The 17,783-nt window shown below is 42.8% G+C and overlaps 2 protein-coding genes across 2 annotated transcripts in view; one reads left to right on the forward strand and one right to left on the reverse strand.

Annotated features, from left to right (window-relative positions):
* The window catches only part of plekhh3 (pleckstrin homology, MyTH4 and FERM domain containing H3), a 36,593-nt gene extending 27,208 nt beyond the window's left edge, over positions 1-9,385 (forward strand). The window contains exons 6-13 of the mRNA XM_040046132.1: positions 31-154; positions 889-1,186; positions 3,170-3,377; positions 3,588-3,715; positions 4,340-4,460; positions 4,899-5,387; positions 5,512-5,703; positions 7,221-9,385. Of these exons, the coding sequence (XP_039902066.1) occupies positions 31-154; positions 889-1,186; positions 3,170-3,377; positions 3,588-3,715; positions 4,340-4,460; positions 4,899-5,387; positions 5,512-5,703; positions 7,221-7,391 (1,731 nt within the window). The 3' untranslated portion in view covers positions 7,392-9,385. The remainder of the gene's footprint in view (positions 1-30; positions 155-888; positions 1,187-3,169; positions 3,378-3,587; positions 3,716-4,339; positions 4,461-4,898; positions 5,388-5,511; positions 5,704-7,220) is intronic.
* Positions 9,386-9,709: 324 nt separating this feature from the next.
* Positions 9,710-17,157, reverse strand: tubg1 (tubulin, gamma 1). Its single transcript, XM_040046158.1, has 11 exons — positions 16,871-17,157; positions 16,403-16,515; positions 15,971-16,138; positions 15,785-15,853; positions 14,465-14,544; positions 14,249-14,375; positions 12,550-12,636; positions 11,840-11,989; positions 11,599-11,751; positions 11,347-11,508; positions 9,710-10,805 (listed from the first exon to the last, which is right to left on the reverse strand). The coding sequence occupies exons 1-11, from the start codon at positions 16,917-16,919 to the stop codon at positions 10,608-10,610; spliced, it is 1,356 nt and encodes a 451-aa protein (XP_039902092.1). The 5' UTR covers positions 16,920-17,157; the 3' UTR covers positions 9,710-10,607.
* Between the last annotated feature and the right edge of the window lie 626 nt (positions 17,158-17,783).

The raw sequence follows: 17,783 nt of genomic DNA on the forward strand, positions 1-17,783 counted from the left end.
GATTGGTTTTGTTTTACTTGTGTGTTTTAGGAGAATAAGTTCAACCCTGAGGTAGTGGAACACATCTACCAGCACAACCCCATCCTGAAGTACACCCAGGGACCCTTATATGCTCCTCTGCTGCCTTTCCCCTATGGCAGTCTGGAGCACACATGTAAGTGCTTAAGATTTTTACACTGCCATAGCTATATGTATGTGAAAGTACCGGTTAAAAACAATAACATGATTAGCATTTTTTTTTTTTAGCACTGTTTGAGTAAGTGTCAACTGGCCGAATTTACCTTGAAGCTCTTACGAAAGAGATAACCAGTGCACATGGCCACTCGGTGTGTGTGCAAAGCTGGCAGCTGTTTTCTGTAATTGCAGTGTGGCTAAGTGGAAAGAAACTGTTTTAAAAACTGTGATTGCTCTGCAGTTTAATTTGTTTAGCGGAAGAATAAAGCTCATTGCAACGCAGATTGCTTTTCATTTTACTTACGTATGCTTCCTTGCGTGCACTCTCCTCCTGTGACCCTGAAATCACTCTTTCTTCCACCCTAATGGACAATCTTCCAATCACTTAAATGCACTGGGAGAAATCTACCGTGGGAGCTTAGTGTGAAAATACATGCCTGCAGCTCTCTCTCTTTCTTTCTCTCTCACGCACATCCTCTCTGAGAGTTCAGGGAACACACTTTGTTTTATTGAGCTAAAAAAATCATGATACAATGATAAAACTGATGAGATGCTAATGTAATAGGTTGCTATATTACAATACTTTACATGATTAAATGTTATACCATTCCTTTAAGATATCTGCAAGGTTCAAATGTCTAGAAAAGGGGTGGGGGAGGAAGAATATGTCCTGACAAAAACTTTTGACACACTGTTCTTTGTTTATCTCTCCAGACCACAGTGGGAAAGGCTACGGCTCGGTGCGTGAGGAGGCCGTGAAGCTGTTCAACTGCCTGCAGCAGCTGGAATCAGCAAGGGAGCCGGTTCCAATCATCCAGGGTGTGCTACAGACCTGCCTGGACCTGCGGCCTCTCCGCGATGAGGTCTACTGCCAGCTAGTGAAGCAGACCAGCTACACGCCTTCCCCAAACACTGCCGCGCATCTCCGTTACTGGCAGCTTCTCACCTGTATGAGCTGCACTTTCCTTCCTGGGCCAATTGTGCTCAAATACCTGCGATTCCACCTCAAAAGGTGAGCTGCACACAAAGGATGCCTGACAGTTGAAGGGTTGCTACGATTGAGCCAAGACTAAGATCTAATGCTGCTTGCTGGGAAGTCAGGTGCAGCGCTTTGTATTTATCTTGCAGTATTTCATTACAGTACTATTGTAATGAAATACTATTTAGCTCAAGTAAAGCAGTTCTCACGAGTGACCGCTTCAAGATTGTTGTTTTGCTTTTGCAACAGCATTCAGACCGGATTTTTTTCACATTCAATTAAGCACAAACAAATGCTCCTAACTTGAGAAAGCTGCTCACCTCGTCATCTCTTACTTAGAAGTGGAAAACTTTCTTGCTTTTTCTGGCTCTGATTTCTCCGACTGGGAAACGTGGCTTGTGGAAGTAAGGTGGAAAACACTACAGCGTACCCACCCATGTTGACAGTTTGAGGTAACAGACTGCAGTTGTCAGTTAATAGAAAAGTTGCATTAAGTCGTTTATATAGTCATGCAAATTGTCTTACATGAGTGTTTCAGCAGTACGATGCCCTCAATCCCATATGAGACATCAGACCTGGAGTACACTGTAGGTGATAGACAAGGGTATAAGAGAGGAATGGCTTGACCTAGGAGATAAAGGTGAACCAGTGTTGCGTGGTAGCAGCGAAACATGGGGTCTAGACATCGGACAAAAAGCAGGCGCCAGCATCCCTAAACACTTGTTTAGATATAGTAGCATGATTTGCCTTCACATTGTTAGCATGCTTCCCTAGACAGATCCAGTTTTCAAGGGCTGGATTTACAGGTCTGAATTAGCCCTTCTGTCAAGAATGCTAATCTAAGTTATTAGAAGCACTAATCTCCTGCCCTTGATTTTCTGTCTAATGCCATGCCATGAAACCACTACAATTTTCTATCTATATTTCTGTACTGGGAATCGCCCTCTGGCTAATGGAACAGTTGCATGCAACGGCAATTCATAACAACTCTGTGGAACTCGCTGGCTGTGTGTTTTGATACGTCTTGCTGTCACTCTCACGCACTCTCTCACTGTTTGGACCACTGCTGAGGCTGCAGCTGGGCAGAGCTAAGACTGGAGCTGGGCATTAGGCCCAGAAACCATCCTCCACTCCCCCAGTGCCCCGAGAAACCCCACAGGGAATGTCTGCTGTCAGACAGATTAGGCCAAAAGAAAGAAAGCAAGGGAGAAGGAGAGGGAGAGAAAGCAGGAAATGGTACAAAGGAGAGTATAGGAAATCTCACACAGATCAGTGGGACATTCGTAGTTATGTTTCAGCCACCCTTATGAGACAGCAAGATGTTAAAGTGAATAAGCTCGTTTTCCTCTTTCTGCCCTTGTTTTTGCGTATTTTGGGACGAGTACTGGAGTGTAATTGTTTCCTTCCTGTTTGTCCCCCCCTGTGTTTACAAAGGGCTTAGCTAATCACTCAATCAGGTTGTATTTCACACCTTTCACACTCGCAAACCTCAGCCTCCCGCTAGATTGGTTTGCTGCTTTTTTTTGTCCCCTCCTTTAAAACAACAGCACACAGACATACACTCACCTTCCACTCCTGGACACTCCGTTGGGAGGAAGGAGGGGGTCACTCTGGTTCACAGGAGCGGAAACGCCTTTTCCTGTTTCGTGCACTACCCAAAGTCAAACATGTTTTCTTTGCCATTTTCCTTTTCTTTGAAGAATTAAGGGATGTTGAGTCTTTTAAGTTCCTAACAGCTAAAGTGAGAACATTTGTCATTCTTCGCCTCATTGACTTTCTAGCACTGCCAGCCCAAACAAAATAAAAACTTAGTTGAATCAATGGAGTGACGCAAAGTCCATAATCACAGCGTAACACCTAACAGATTTTGAGTCGCAGGCATGAGTAAATTCTCTCTTTTATGTGCTTAATATTTTCATCTTTATGACAAATTGCTTTCACAAGTGCATGCACGCACACACACAGACACGCACTCACAGCAGTATCACTTTCTCACACATTTAATCTGTCTTGCAGAATCCAGAGCCAAAGTCCTGAGTCTGAAATGGATAACTATGCGTCATTCATCAGTGAGGCTCTGGAGAAGACAAAGTGTCGGGAGTGCGTGCCATCTTGGGAGGAGATCCAGATGCTGATGAACCGACAGGAGATGTTGTGCACCGTGCACTATCCAGGCCCTGGATCCTGCCAGCTCTACATCAGCTCACACACTACTGCCAATGAGGTTTGGAAGCATTTCCCTGTATTCTACTTGGCAGCACAACTTTTCTGAGCTGGCTTCAGAGTCTTTCAGCTACTCACTAGTTCCAATTCAAAATTTCACAGTGCAATCAAGAGCCTAGTAAAATGCTCCCTCTTCTGCCTTCACCCTTGAAGCCCAATAACTTATGAGTCCATCTGTCTTTTCAATCCGCTTCTCCTTCCTCCTCACCAGGTGGTTCGAAGGATGCAAGAGAAGCTCGGCCTACAAGAGAGCAAAAATACATTTGCACTATACGAGCAGAATGCACTGTGGGAGCAGCCAGTCACAGGAAGCGCTCTGGTCGCAGACATCCTAACCAGGTTTGAAAAAGTGACTTGTCAGTCTTTACCCTGGAAGATAGAACAAACAAAAAAGTCAGTCATAATAAAACCAAGCAGACGTGCTATCAAAACATTGTGGCAAAAAGCCTATTTGTCACTCTATAGATGAGTATGGACAGAGCAGCACACTGTTTATTTATCTCCCCCCTAGTCCAAGTGCTATGCTGAATGTTAACCAGTGTCCTTGATATCTGGTGACCTTGTCTGTTCTTGTTGGTCAAACATGACACTATGCTGGGAAACTAGATTTGTCTCTATGTCTGTCAGCAGTGCCAGCCAGGTGCTAGTCAAGGTAAAGATGATGTCATTTAATTGTACAAGGCAATAGTCTCAAAACGAAAACAATGAGCCAACTGGAAAAAAGGGCGCTATGCTTTATTTTTTTTTCTTTTTAAACAGGCATGGGTGTGTCTGTCCTCTCAATGTTGAGTGACAGGGTAAACATGAAACTGTCGGGTTACTACACAACGGCATTACACAGCAGGGAAGCAATAGCTTGTAACATATTAACAGAAGGCTTAAGATTCTTTGTTTGTCATATGTGTCTTTAGTGTATCTTTTTTTCTTGACCCAGATTTAACTTTCTGTCCCTCTCTTATGCAGCTTCTCTACTAAAGAGTCAGAGTCTAAATCCCAGTGGAAACTGTGTTTCAAGCTCTACTGCCTGTTGGATGCAGACAGCATATCAGTGGACAGCATAGAGTATTTATTCCTCTTTGAGCAGGTAATGGAGTGGAACATGAGCCTTCTCTTTTCACTATTTCTTTGTTGTGAGTGACCAGTGATGGTGTTGATGATGGCATCTGATTTATTGTCATGCAGTGATTCATCGCTTGTGTTGTTGTTGAATCGTGTATGCTTTTACTAAACAATCTGCAATCACAGTCTGTAATTTCCCACTGGCTGTGAGTGTTATAAAATGGACTGCATAAAAAACATGACTAAGAGCACTGGCTGGAGTGCAGAGGGGGCAAAAGGCAGCCAGCATTGGCTTCATTATAATTTTTTCCTGGGGAATTCTATAAAAGAGTTACGGGATGAAATAAAACAAGGTGGGGTAGAAAGGATGGATGAGGGGACTTGAAGTTATTACTGACGACCTTTACCTTCTTTGTGTTTGGTTCTCTTTCTCTCTGTCCTGGTTTTGACCTTTGCGCTGCAGTGCCATGAGATGGTCGTGCGTGGTCAGCTACCAGCCTGTGAAGAGGACCTGCAGGCATTAGCTGCCCTGAGGCTTCAGAGCCTAATGGGTGACTTCAGCACACATGCCCCCTGCCCGCCTCTGGATGAGCTTTTTCCAGGTCATATGCTTGAAACTCGGGTTCTCATGTCAATTTCTGCACCGCAAGATGTGCCTCCTTGTCAGGTAGCTGCTCAGGGCTGTCCCACGACGCAGCGCTTCCACACAGGACTCCTCGCAGGGACTCTGTGGAGCCACACAGCTACAGCAGTACACAAGCAAAAAGTTGAGCAGGACATGCGTCTGCGGACCCGCCTGAAGGAGGAGGCAGCGGCTGTCATGACGTCCATCTTGGAGCGTTGGAAAGGTTTGGCCGGCTACAGCCGCAGGGACAGTATGGCCGCCTACCTCACAATTGCACGCCAGTGGTCCGGCTTTGGATGCACTCTTTATGAAGTGGACTTTTATATTGTGAGTATTGTGTGCTTATGCTTTAGTTTTAGTATCACTCTTAAACGTTTTTTTTTCCTCAAAGCTCAAGAGCCACTTGGATCCTGCAGTCTCTTGACATTTGCACGCTTCTTTCTGCCTGCAGAGTTCAACGGGGAGTTTTTCCCAGAAGTTATGGCTGGGTGTAGCTGCTACATCTGTATCCTTGTATAAGCAGGGAGAATCAGAGGCCCTGGAGTCCTTTCCTTATGGCCAGATCTGTTCTTATGGTGTATCTGACAGCAACACCTTCAAGATTACAGCTGGGGACCGGGATCTACTCTTTGAAACCACCAAGGTATAAACAGGGTGCAGAATTGTTTAGTTTAAGGGGGGAAATGCCATTCTTAGTTTAAAATTTGTCATTTTTGTGATTTATTTAGATAGTAAAAGGTTTTATTTTAGCTTTTCTGGATCTTGGTCTGCGAAGAAAGAGTTATGAAGTATGAAATTAGAGCCACACCTTTGGATGACTTATTGAAACATGAGCTGTGTAGCAGCAAATAAACTTTCAAAGTAAAATATTAAAAAGCATTACAATGTCCTAAACTGAGCTAGTTCTGACTTTGCCCTGTAAAACCAACTGTTAGTCCACAGGGTTAGCATCTCTGAGAGTATGTGTCACCCTAGTATAATGGCTCACCTCCCAGGATGACACATACAGGGTGAGGCTGAAGGTGACTGGAAGGAAAATATTAATTGAAGCTGGTTCTGCTCTGACCTTAAACATAATGTGTGTCAGCTGTAGGCCGGATTCAGTTTTTGTATAGTGCAGAGCCAAGGGGCCTTATCACTGTGCAGTTTTCTGCAGAGTAAGAGAAAGACGCACAGTGTCTGCCCATGATACCCCCTTCCCTCCGCCTCTTTGACCCACTTTAAAAACCTTCATTAATTTGGTCTAAATAGAGAGCACACAACCTGCCCATATTCCCCAACAGATGGTAACCACCAAAAGTCTCACTTCCTGGCATTTAATAGCATGGGGGTAAGTTTTATTGCAGTGGTTAGATTAAAATATTAGGCAAAACATTTCTCAGAAACATAGATGTGCCTTTTTCTTCTCTCTCCCCCCCCCCCCCCAAATCAAGAACAAATCATGCCTTTCATTGGGCCGCTTTGCTTGCATCTTCCCACACACAACACAAAAGCTCTCTGTGATCTCTCTTGAGGCACAAAAGTGACTTTATTTATTTATTGGACACACAGGCAAATTGAAGTACGGTTCAGAAAGACTTCTACTTTATGAACTTAAAGCCGTCGTATCCTCTTGACATAAAAGTGGAAGGTTTTCAGCCGATGGGCAGAGGGGAAAAAAGGAAAGCCCAGATTTGCAGGGAGTGATTATGATTAGGCCTGGAGTTGAGTGTAAGATTAGCAGCTGATTCCAGGGTTATAGTTGAAGTTGAAAAGCAGGTTGAAACTCAGGGACTTGTTTTATGCACAGACTATGTTTAGCCAAGAATCAGTAGGACTAGAGTAAGGGTAATTGTTGCTTCTGGTGGTTTGGTGGTTATGTCCTCTGAGGTCTGTGTAATGGAGAGACGCATGAAGAAATGAACTCCTCCATAGTACCCTCCCTTAATTTTTCTGCAACAGCTGCTGAACAGTGTGGTCAAAGTGAAGAACTACCCAGACACAGTTAAGAGATGTGTATGTCCCCTTAAATCTGCCAAACATCACGCTTTACTTCTGGAGGATCTAGTTTTTCTGGCAGCTGAATGACATCATCTTTACCCGCCCTCCTGTGACAGTGCCAGACAGACACTGAGACTGCCACCAATTTGACCTCTCTCTCTCTCCCTCTCTCCATCACAGCTGACTGAGATCATGCAGCTGATGAATGCTTATTTCAGTGCCATCCATCGCCAACGAGGAAAAGGGGAAGATGCAGACATCACCATAGCAGACAGCACAGAGGTGGGCTTCCGTCACCTCCGATCAGCGCCGACACCCACACTCCTAGAGCTGCCCTCGCACCCTGTTTGAGAGGGACCCATACCCGGACACTCACTCCCCAACCCCTTAGCCAACTCCTCTGTGTGGCCCCCTGTGAGGCCCAGTCCCAGGCCCAGTCCTCAAGACACTGTGCCTCCTCCGCTGGGAATGGCACAGCAGCCAAAACAAAGAGAGAGCTGTTTTCATTCCCCATCTTTGAAAATAAACCCTCGCTGAGCTTTCCAGCTGAAGGAGCTGGCCAATGTAGGAGAGAGGGGGGTTGGGGAGAGGATGAGAAGGCAAGGGTTTCTGTTTTGCAAGTGAAGCCAGAAGCCCACAGAAACCAATACGGCTGCTGATGAGGTGTCAAACACCCTCCCCCCACCCAGTCCTGTCACGCAATCTACTAGGTTACCCTAAATGGCAGTATCTCCCACTCCTCCTTCACACCAGCCTTCAAGACAATGTGAGTAGTTGGGGAAACACAGCAGCTGAGAGCTGAGACTTACGGCAACAATAAGCTGTGGTACCCACCTCATAAAGGTATGGCTTAGAATAAAGACACTACTTTGTCCTCTTTCTTTCATGAAGAGTGCCATATGTGCGCTGCCTTTTGTAGAAGGCGGCGATCCCTCACGCACTGCTGGCATAGTGCTGAGAATATTCAGTGACACAGACATCTCCCCTGTCTTTGCTGCTCTCCGTCTCTGCCACACACATAGAAACCCGCTCACTCTCACATCCCTTTATGCTGAAATGTTCATCAGAGACGTTCAGTTTTCACAAGGTCCCGGCTGAGCTTGCATTACCTAGAACTGTTGATGCAGTGAGCCATGTGAACTTGGAACTGGAAACAGATGTTGAACTCTATAGTTGAGTCATGTCGGCCGCCACTGCTACAAAACCCCTTACCTATGTGCGCTATTTGATCGAGAAATCAGAAAAGCCGTGTCATTTTCTTCATGACGCATTCAGGATCCGGATTAACTGTTTCTTTTTTCACAGAAACCAAAGGATTTTGGAGTCCTTTCTACAGTGTCTCTACCAAATGCTCTGATTCGTCCTTCGTTGTGCTGCTTGTCTTGACTTTAATCCTTGAACTGAAATTTGGTTAACACTTGACTGATTAGGTAATTTTGCTTATGTTGACAAATATCCTAATGCAGCTGTAGTCTGCTGAAAAAAAAAAAAGGTGCTTTTATGTTATACATATATAAATATAAAAATCTCAGCCCCAGTTGGCAATGTGGATCATCGAACAGTGCCCCTACTTTAAAGAAACACTTTTCTAATCAGGCCACAGATGCTGTCATAGTATTATTTTGTTTCAACGCTCCTTTTATGTCTTAATTTCAGACCCATACATATATTCATTTGAAGTTTGCTTTAACTGATCAGAGCCGTAGATGCTCCCTAAAGCAGCTCTTATGTGTAAATCTTATGTAGCTCCTCCTTTGTGTTCACTGGTTATTCTGAAGCCAAAGTTTCACCAAGTCGTGGGTTTGAGCACGGACCAAAGATGTGCGTATTTTAATAAGCTTTTACAAGAAGAAATTAACCAAATGCGGACAGATTCCCTAATTTATATGCAACTATTTCCACTTGTATTAACATTTTCCTGCTGTACACGTCTTCTTAGTGTAGTATTTACAATGTAGGAATTTAAGACAGTAGATGCTTTGTAAAGATAATAGTCCAGTACTGTCTGCTACACTGCCCCATGCAATATAACCAGCCTAATTTTCTTTTTTTTTTTCTCACCATGGAAGGCCTTGACAAGTCATTGCAGTCTGCCCTGTATCCTGCTCAGAAGCAGGTCTTTGCTTTTTCTACTGCAGCTGCAGGCAGCTCCAAGCTGTATGAAAAGGAAAGAAGAAAAATCAAACTACACGTTTTTTCTTTGTATTACGCTTGTTTGTATGTTGCATGGTACCTTTCTATTTGTGTATAGTTAATTGCACTATTGTTTGTTTTGAAACTAACTTGAGAGTGCAATAAAAAAAAACTATAAATACTGTATGTAATTAATAAAAATTTTTACCATATTGTCTTTGGTGCTGTTTTTCAGCCTCATCTATCCTGTTTTATTTTGAGAAATGTACGTATGTGGTGCCCAGACTTGTGAAGCATTAGGACTATTGTCTTCCTGTAGTTTTGAGGTAACTCAGTTGTGCTGTTAGTGCCAACGCTTTTTACTGGTTTATAAGAATAGCTGGTTGAACAAGTAATGCCAACTGTCTTTGTTGCCCTGTGGTTATGCGCCATTTAATTAGTCGAATGAACAAACATCAGGAGCACAGCTCTATTCCATTCTCATACAACCGACCAGGTGTGTCTTCAGATAACATCTGAGACATTTCAGGTAAGAATTAAAATAATAGAAAATGTTTTTATTCAGTTTAAAACAGGTCCAACAGGCAAGCGAGATGTAGCAGTATATTCACTTTTAGACAACACAGGGGAAGCCAGTGAATCAAGAATATTTACAGGCATAGAGATGAAGTGTTTAAATTAGATATATCCTTGTACTGTGTTCAGCTGCACAAACTCATTTTCTTTAGAGGACAAATGCTGTTAAAATGTCAATGCTGTTTTTATGGCAGGTATTTCAACACCATTTATGGCTCCAATCCAACTTCAACTTGACATTCTTGTTGGTCATGTACTGTGATAACAAATGAGCAATGTGTATCAGCAGCATACAGATGGTACAGCGCACCACATTAACCAGCATGCTACTGCTTTCTGTCAGTTCCATCTATATGCAAGGACACCTCTCTGCCTACCAAGTGCACAAAAACTAAAGTACAGTACTTTGTATAAAAATAGACCAAAACAAGGCAAAATGTTGATTTAGGCTGAGGATAACTGCAAATAACATTGCTGCAAGAGATTAACAATAAAAATACAGAAACGGGTATATACATTTACAGATGTTTTGGAGACAACAGCTGTTGATGCTTTGTACAGGATTTTCTATAATTAGTGCTCTTTTATTTCACAGAACTGTTAAGGTTGAGAACACTTCATATAAACTGGGGGTTCAGAATCTGCAGGATGTGATTCATTTACTTTTCCTGGTTAATAGTCATGAAAGTCTCTAATTTGGAGACACAAACACTATGTTATTACATGTTAAAGCAAGCCAATAAATATAGTTTTTATCCAGAAAAGCAGTTATAGCCAAATAACTATTCTGTGATATCTGTGTGAAAGAAAACTATTTTTGTCCAGAAGCGAGAATTAAGTATAAAAGACAAAGTCTGTTCACTGTTCTTGCGTGCCCCAGGAAATATAGTCAGGCCTTGTTGCTGCGCTGTACTCGTCTACCAGCTGTTGGACAACTTCCCTCGAGTTGTCCAGCTCATCAAAGTTGTCCTTGAATATGTCCTCTTTGCGGAACTGCTCCAGGAAGGCCTCGCGCTTACGCAGTTTGTCGTACTGCCTGCATGTCCGCTCAAACAACTGCGGGACAGCAAAAAAGAAAAAGTGACATCAACGCTAACATCCTAAAGTGAGAAAAGAACCAAAAGGTTCTTTTTCAGATTTTTTTTTTTAGAACAGTCACACTTTCTGTTTTGTTTCTTTGCCTTGGTGTTACAGGAAAGAAAAATGAAGTCTATTGCATGACTGAAACTTCTGTGTAACACTAATTTCCCCTTGCTTAAATTTGGGACCTACATTCATGAGAAAACAAAGCACAGCAATATAACCACCAGTAAAGGCTTTCTAAATCACCTTAGATTGAGTAATATAATGAAATGACATGGCTATAGCTTCTTTTAGTTTTACAACTCGTTTTAAACCAGTAAAAAGATTACTTAGTTTTGAGGAAATGTCTTGTTTGGCAGCATGATAATCCAAAACCTAATTTTTCCTGGAATCCCCCATGAAATGCTGCTTGGGCAGCTCACTGCATATCCTCAACTATGAACAAGGACAGATTAAGGTCTCCACTACATAGCTACACACTGGAACTGAACATAACTTTCCAATATGCACTTACAGAGGAGATACTTGTGTGGTTGGCCATCATCAGGCCGCTGACTCGGTGAGCTGAGGGCAGGTACGGGGACTTTCTGGACAGAGCCACCTGGATGCTGGCGGGACCCCAGGGAATAAAGCTGGCAAGTTTACGTTCCCGGATCCTTTGGAGGCTTTTATGCACCTAGAGTCAGTTCACATATGTTTAAATACAGTCCTAACATAATTATGTTGGATCAGTTCAACACGTCAGACACCAGATGTACAATTGTACCTGTGTTGGGTCGACCTCCCCCTGGATGATGTTGAGGATGGCGATGTAGCAGTGGCTAGGCTGCCTCTCTCTTCCTGTGGACACCATCACATTCTTGGGTTGTAGGAGTCTCCTCATCACGTCCAGCACTGTGGTTTTCCTCACACTAGCAACCTGAGACACAGCAGGGTGATTGATTTCAAACGCAACACCATCGGGATTATTTTCTAATTTCACACGCATCACAAGGGACGCAACTCACCGACTGGTCAGTAGTGAGAGGTGTGTATCCAGTCATAAGGAAGTGGAGACGGGGTGTGGGGATGAGAGAGGCGATCAGGCCAATAAGGTCATTGTTCATATAGCCTGGGTAGCGCAGAGTGGTTGTGCTTGCAGACATAATGGTGGAAACCTGCATGTATGAATGTTAAAGCAGACATTGACAAATTAAGCTCCTTTGAAATGTTATTTCTGCACTATATGCTCAATAGCTGTGTTTAAAAGACAGATACTTTATTGATAGAACAACTAAAATTATTGATCAGCTCTAGTGAAAACACAAATTTTTCATCTTACCACAAAATAATAAAAATATATTAAAAAAACAAACAACAACAACAACCACGCACCCAAATGTAAATCAAACCCTAAGCTTTTCTTTTTTTTGCCACTTGGCCCTAAAAAAAAGTGTAGCTCAAGTCAAGCACTTTAAACTGTTTGGAAAGTGAAGCCAAGTGTGGTTCTTTTCAAGAAATCTGAAATCCATTTTAAAGTTCAACTAACTTGTCAAACTAGTTTGTGCATCTTGTAATTTCTGCATTGGGCGCCACGTCTCGCGCAGTCTGTCTCAACATTTGTCTTTGTTCAAATACATCAAGGAAGACTGCAAACTACACCTATAACTAAGACCTGCTGACTGACAACCAAAAAGAGAGGCAGAGGCTCTAACACAGTGTTATATCACTCACTCACCAGCTGATTGATCTGGGAGAATGAGGGGTTCTGGATATGCAGCCTGTCGGTGGCAATCCGATTTAGAGCGGTGTTATCCAAAACCACCTGACGCACAAGCACAGTTCACATACAAAGGGCAATGATTAGACAAATGAAGAGGAAAAACAAGGGAGAGGGAAAACTCTCCAGCAAAACAGCATAGTGAAAGCCAATACACTACTACAATGTTAAAGAAAGGGTGAGAGGATATCGCAGTAACGATGCAGTAAAGGAACCTCTTAAGAAGCAATACAGTGTGCTGTTGTTAGAGGAGTTGAATATAAAAGACACACTGTACAGTCTCAACAGGGGGACCAATTCTTGGGCAGATTCTATTAGCTCTGCGGCTAATTTAATCAACATGGGGGCCTTATGCAAGACCCTGGAGGAAGTAGGTATTAAAGGGGAAACACCATTAGACTGTCAGAGCATCTCAGACTAATACAATCACCAATTCAGGACTTAGATTTAATAAGTTCGATATTAGATAGGATTTGCTAGGGCTCAAGGCTGGCACTCCAATTTGCTTCTTTATTAGCCTGCTAGACAAGTAGTGAAGCAGCCTCAAGAGTAGATCTTCAACAAAGGAAAAGATAAGAGTTAGACAGTCTCTATCTATCAGTAGCATCATAAAACAAGATTGTGCAATTCAAAATATAAACAAAATGCCATAAAAAGCATCCATCAAAGGCACCGTCAGCAATTAAGCTGTAGTGCTTAAAGCCAAGTGTCACGTAATTTCACTTTAAAAGACAAATTACAACAGAGTAGTCAAATTGGGGGGAAAATATTTAACAGTTTTTGTATCTGTGTTATAATGTCACACTGAAAAGTTAAAATTAACATAAAACAGACCTTAAAGAAACCTTTTCAGTGAAGTATGGGTTCCTTATAAAAGGAGATAGCTACAGTAGTATACAGACTTTAAGTACTCACTGGCCACTTTATTAGGTATACCGTGTTAGACTCCCTTTGGCCTTCAGAACCACCTTAGTTCTTCATAACACAGATTCAACAAGGTGCTGGACACACTCCTCAGAGATTTTGGTCCATATTGACATGATAATGTCTCATAACTGCAGCAGGTTTGGCCTAGCCATTCTTCCTCTGACTGCTGACAAGGCATTTTTGGAGAACTGACACTCACTGGATATTTTCCTTTTCTTTTTGGGGGGGGCCCATTCTCTGTAAACCCTAGACATCGTTGTGTGGGAAAAAACCCAGTAGGTCAGCAGTTTCTGAAATACTCAGATCAGCCCATTTGGAACCAACAACCATGCCACATTCAAAATCACCTTTCTTCCCCCATTCTAACTCAGTCATGTTAACCAAGTCTAGATGCACAACATGCATTGGGTTGTTGCCATGTGATTGGATTTTTAGATGTCTGCATAAACAGGAAACTAAACAGCTGTACCCAATAAAGTGGCCAGTAAGCACATGTTAAGACATCTCATCTCAACATGTTAAATTTTATTGGGTGGAATAGCTGAACAATTTGGTTTATTTTAACTTTGTTTTGCATGGCATGGTTATAGGGTTTCCAAAAATGCTGATTGCTATATCCCTATGCCATCTTGTGAGATTATTTATGTCATTGGTGTGTAATGATGCCAAGAAAGCAATGGGATTAATTAGTATCCTTTCTTTTTTTCCTTTTTATAATGCTGCTGCTCACCACGCAGTCTGCATTCTGAGTGAGTCTCTTCAACGTCAGCAGTGAGTTGTATGGCTGAACAACCACATCACTCATCTCATCCTGGTTTGGGAAGACTGAGTAAGTCTGAACCAGCTTCTTTGGGTACCTGTGGGACAGAAATTATATATTATTTGCTCGTACTATACTGCAAGAAAAAGAAATACAAGGGATCAAGTCGAGTATGTGCATGCGGACCTGTCATTGAGCCTCTCCAGGAGATAGGATCCAAGCCCCGAGCCTGTCCCCCCAGCAATCGAGTGACACAGGACAAATCCCTGCAAAGACAAAGGATCACTCAATACCTTCAATTTCAAGCTACAGCGTGCGCCACACATGTGCGAACCTTACTGTGAACTCTTCTGAAGCAGAACGTTAAATGTGCCTGTGGGTGTGCAAATGCCTCTTTTCCTCTGCAGTTATATAAATGGGAACGCAGCCCCACCTCACAAATAGGCTCCCTCACCCCCCCAAGACAGCCCAGTAATACCTGCCTTCTTCACTCGCCCGGCTATTATCACCAGACATACCGCACGCCACACCCTGCCAACATACACATGCCCCACAGCAGCTCGGCCCACCTTCCTATCCAATGCACACACGAGTGCACACACTAAATAATAATGTGGGGTCATAATGTGAATGAGTTACAGAAATTGCAGACCTTCGAAAGGAAATGCGACTGTTATTTTATGGGAGGCTGGCAGCTGAAGAAAGTTCACCCAAAAAAAAAAAAAAAAAAAAAAAAAAAAGGACGCTAAGAATAATAGTGAGGCATGGCTAGGGCTGTGCTGGTTTTAAGATGACAGGCTCTGGCACCATTTTAGCATGCCGTTTCTATCAAGTCATTCATTTCTACATGCATTTTACCACAACAAAAACAAAACGCAAGCCTTAAAGACTGAGAGAAATCATGCCTGAGTAAAATCCACCACTCCATAACAGTATTCAGACAACGAATGGGTTTACTCAGTCTAGACTGAGCTTCACCTCCAAAAAGTCACTGAAAAGAAACACAAATCAACCCCAGAGACACCAAAACTGCCCACGTGACCACAAAGAAAGACAAAATGATCGCAAAATGACAACAAAGAGACACTGAGACACCAACTGCTCCACTACAAAGAGACACAAAATGACCACAGAGCGACACAAAATGATGACAGACATTACCAGTTAACCAGATCACAAAGAGACAAATGGAGCTGCAGCATGACCACAAAACTACAAAGAAACACAAAACAAGCTACAAGGTGTAAGTATATCCATATCAGACAGAAAATCCCTGTAATTTCAACAGGTTCAAAAGTAATCCCCTCACATTAACAACAAATACCTGACACTTTAATGCATGAATAAGGTTTAGGCTACAGTTTCAAGCTGCTCTTAAAAATGTAATATTTCTACACACATCCATATCAATTTACTCTTAAATCAATTTTTAAAATTCCACACTGCCACAGCCTCAATCGTCCCAGCCCTCTGGGATAGTCAGTATGTGATAAAAGATAAACTTGCCTCCAAGCTGTCGCTGCCATCTGCCTCTCTGTCAATAATGTCGAAGATGTCTTCTTGAATTTTTTTTCCCTAGAGGTAGAGAATCCAGAGCAGATTTTAGATGTGTTATTAATTTTTTTATTGAGATTAATGGGGTAAGGGTAAAAAAAAACAAAAAGAAAAAAGTAGGTTATATCAGGTGATCACCTGTGCATAGCCACTAGCCCAGTTGTTCCCGGCACCTCCACCATGCTCAGACAGGTAGATGTTCTCTGGGTTGTACAGGTTTGCATATGGGGAGTTAAGGATGGAGTGGATCACGCGGGGCTCTAAGTCCAGGAGAACTGCACGAGGGATGTAGTGCTCATCGTCAGCCTTTGGGGTTTTAATCAAAAACAAGCGGTTAGATGAAAACACTGCAGTGTTGAGCTTGTCGTCTCCCTGCAGGAGCTTGGTTCTTACAGTTTACGATACAAGCATGCCACCTAGTCGCAAATAATATGATTGCACTTCAGCTGCATAGAAGCATCATCACACTGGAGACGTTGTACACTCTGCGGTGCAGAAAATGTAGGCTGATTGTAACACATAGCAAGAGAGACTATGTGCTATGAAGCAGAATACTTCTGCTCCGCTTACCTGATAGAAGAATACATCCTTTCTGTCGGTCCCTTCTGTAGCAAACTCCTCAACAATCCCCTCTGGACTGATGCCATGCTCAGCACACAGCTGCTTCCAAAACTCAAATCCGACTGAGTAACAGGGAGGGGGCACAAGTAAACAAAACATGTTCATTTTGACTACTCAAACTGGTACAACTTTACTCTAAATGCACGGATGCCCGTTACCATAAAATGCATAAAGGCACCTGATGGTAATCACACAATATGCACACGATAACATTATGTTTATAGACACTATTAGTCAATTGGTAAGCTAGGATACAAGGTCGTTGTTTCTGTTACATTTAAAGTTAGCTCGACTTATTATTAGCAGTTAGCTACTGTCGTTACACAGCAGAATACATGGCAATCTGATGACATCTCGCACAGCTAACAATAAAAAAAGCTGTAGCGGTTTCAACGCTATCAACGTCTTTGCACGTACTTTGGTTTCCGCACTGTCCGAGCTGAAGCGTTATGATTTCCCGCGGCATGTTCCGTCTTCAGTCGCCCCTTATTTAGCTAGCTCTTGTAGTCTGCCTGCTAGCTAAATAATAGAAGAAAATAGCCACTGCTTTCACACCGCTTCACCTCTGCCCGCTCCTTCCCGCTTGGTCCTGCGGTGACGCTTCAAGCAGACTTCTTCTACTGTTGGTTAGCGAGTCGCAAGGCGACTCTAAACGTGTGCTGCCACCGGTCGTGTCGGAGTGTGTAGTGCTGTAAGGAACCGTAAAATATGCCTTACATCATCTGTCAACCTGTCCATCACCAATGCAAGCAAGAAGGGGCTCAGAGACACTCTTACTGCACACCCCAGCTTGCTTTGTTGCCTGGTCTACACAATGCAACTCTTTCTGACCGTCTATATACTTCTCAATCAAGACTCTGAAAGCAAACATCGCATCTGTATTGTTCTTTCTCATTTTTAAGCCAGACTGCAGCTTCCTGATCATCACCTTTATTCAATTTCTCTTTCCCATAGCTTCATTGTATGGCTTATCAGCTTTTCGCCCAAGTAGAGCTTTGAATATTATCCCTTGTTCTTGAAAATGTATACCAACACACTTCTCCATTCCTCAGGTATTATCCCACTCTCCAAGATTGTGTTAAACAATCTGGTTAAAAAATTCCACTCTCATAGACAGCTCCATACCTCCACACTTATGTAATCTTGGCCAACTGCCTCTCCACTCTTCATCCCCTTCATTCTCTTCATAGCTACTTCCTCCTTACTAATCCTCTGCCCTTCCTGATTCACTAACTGTCCTCCATCTCTCCCCCTCTGTTATTTTCGTTATTCATCAGCTCTTCAATGTACTCAGCACACTCTTTAGTACAGCTTCCATCTGTAATCAGTC

The sequence above is a fragment of the Simochromis diagramma genome, unplaced genomic scaffold (assembly GCF_900408965.1).
Source record: "Simochromis diagramma unplaced genomic scaffold, fSimDia1.1 OVJJ01000321.1, whole genome shotgun sequence".
In the NCBI taxonomy this organism is placed as follows: domain Eukaryota; kingdom Metazoa; phylum Chordata; class Actinopteri; order Cichliformes; family Cichlidae; genus Simochromis; species Simochromis diagramma.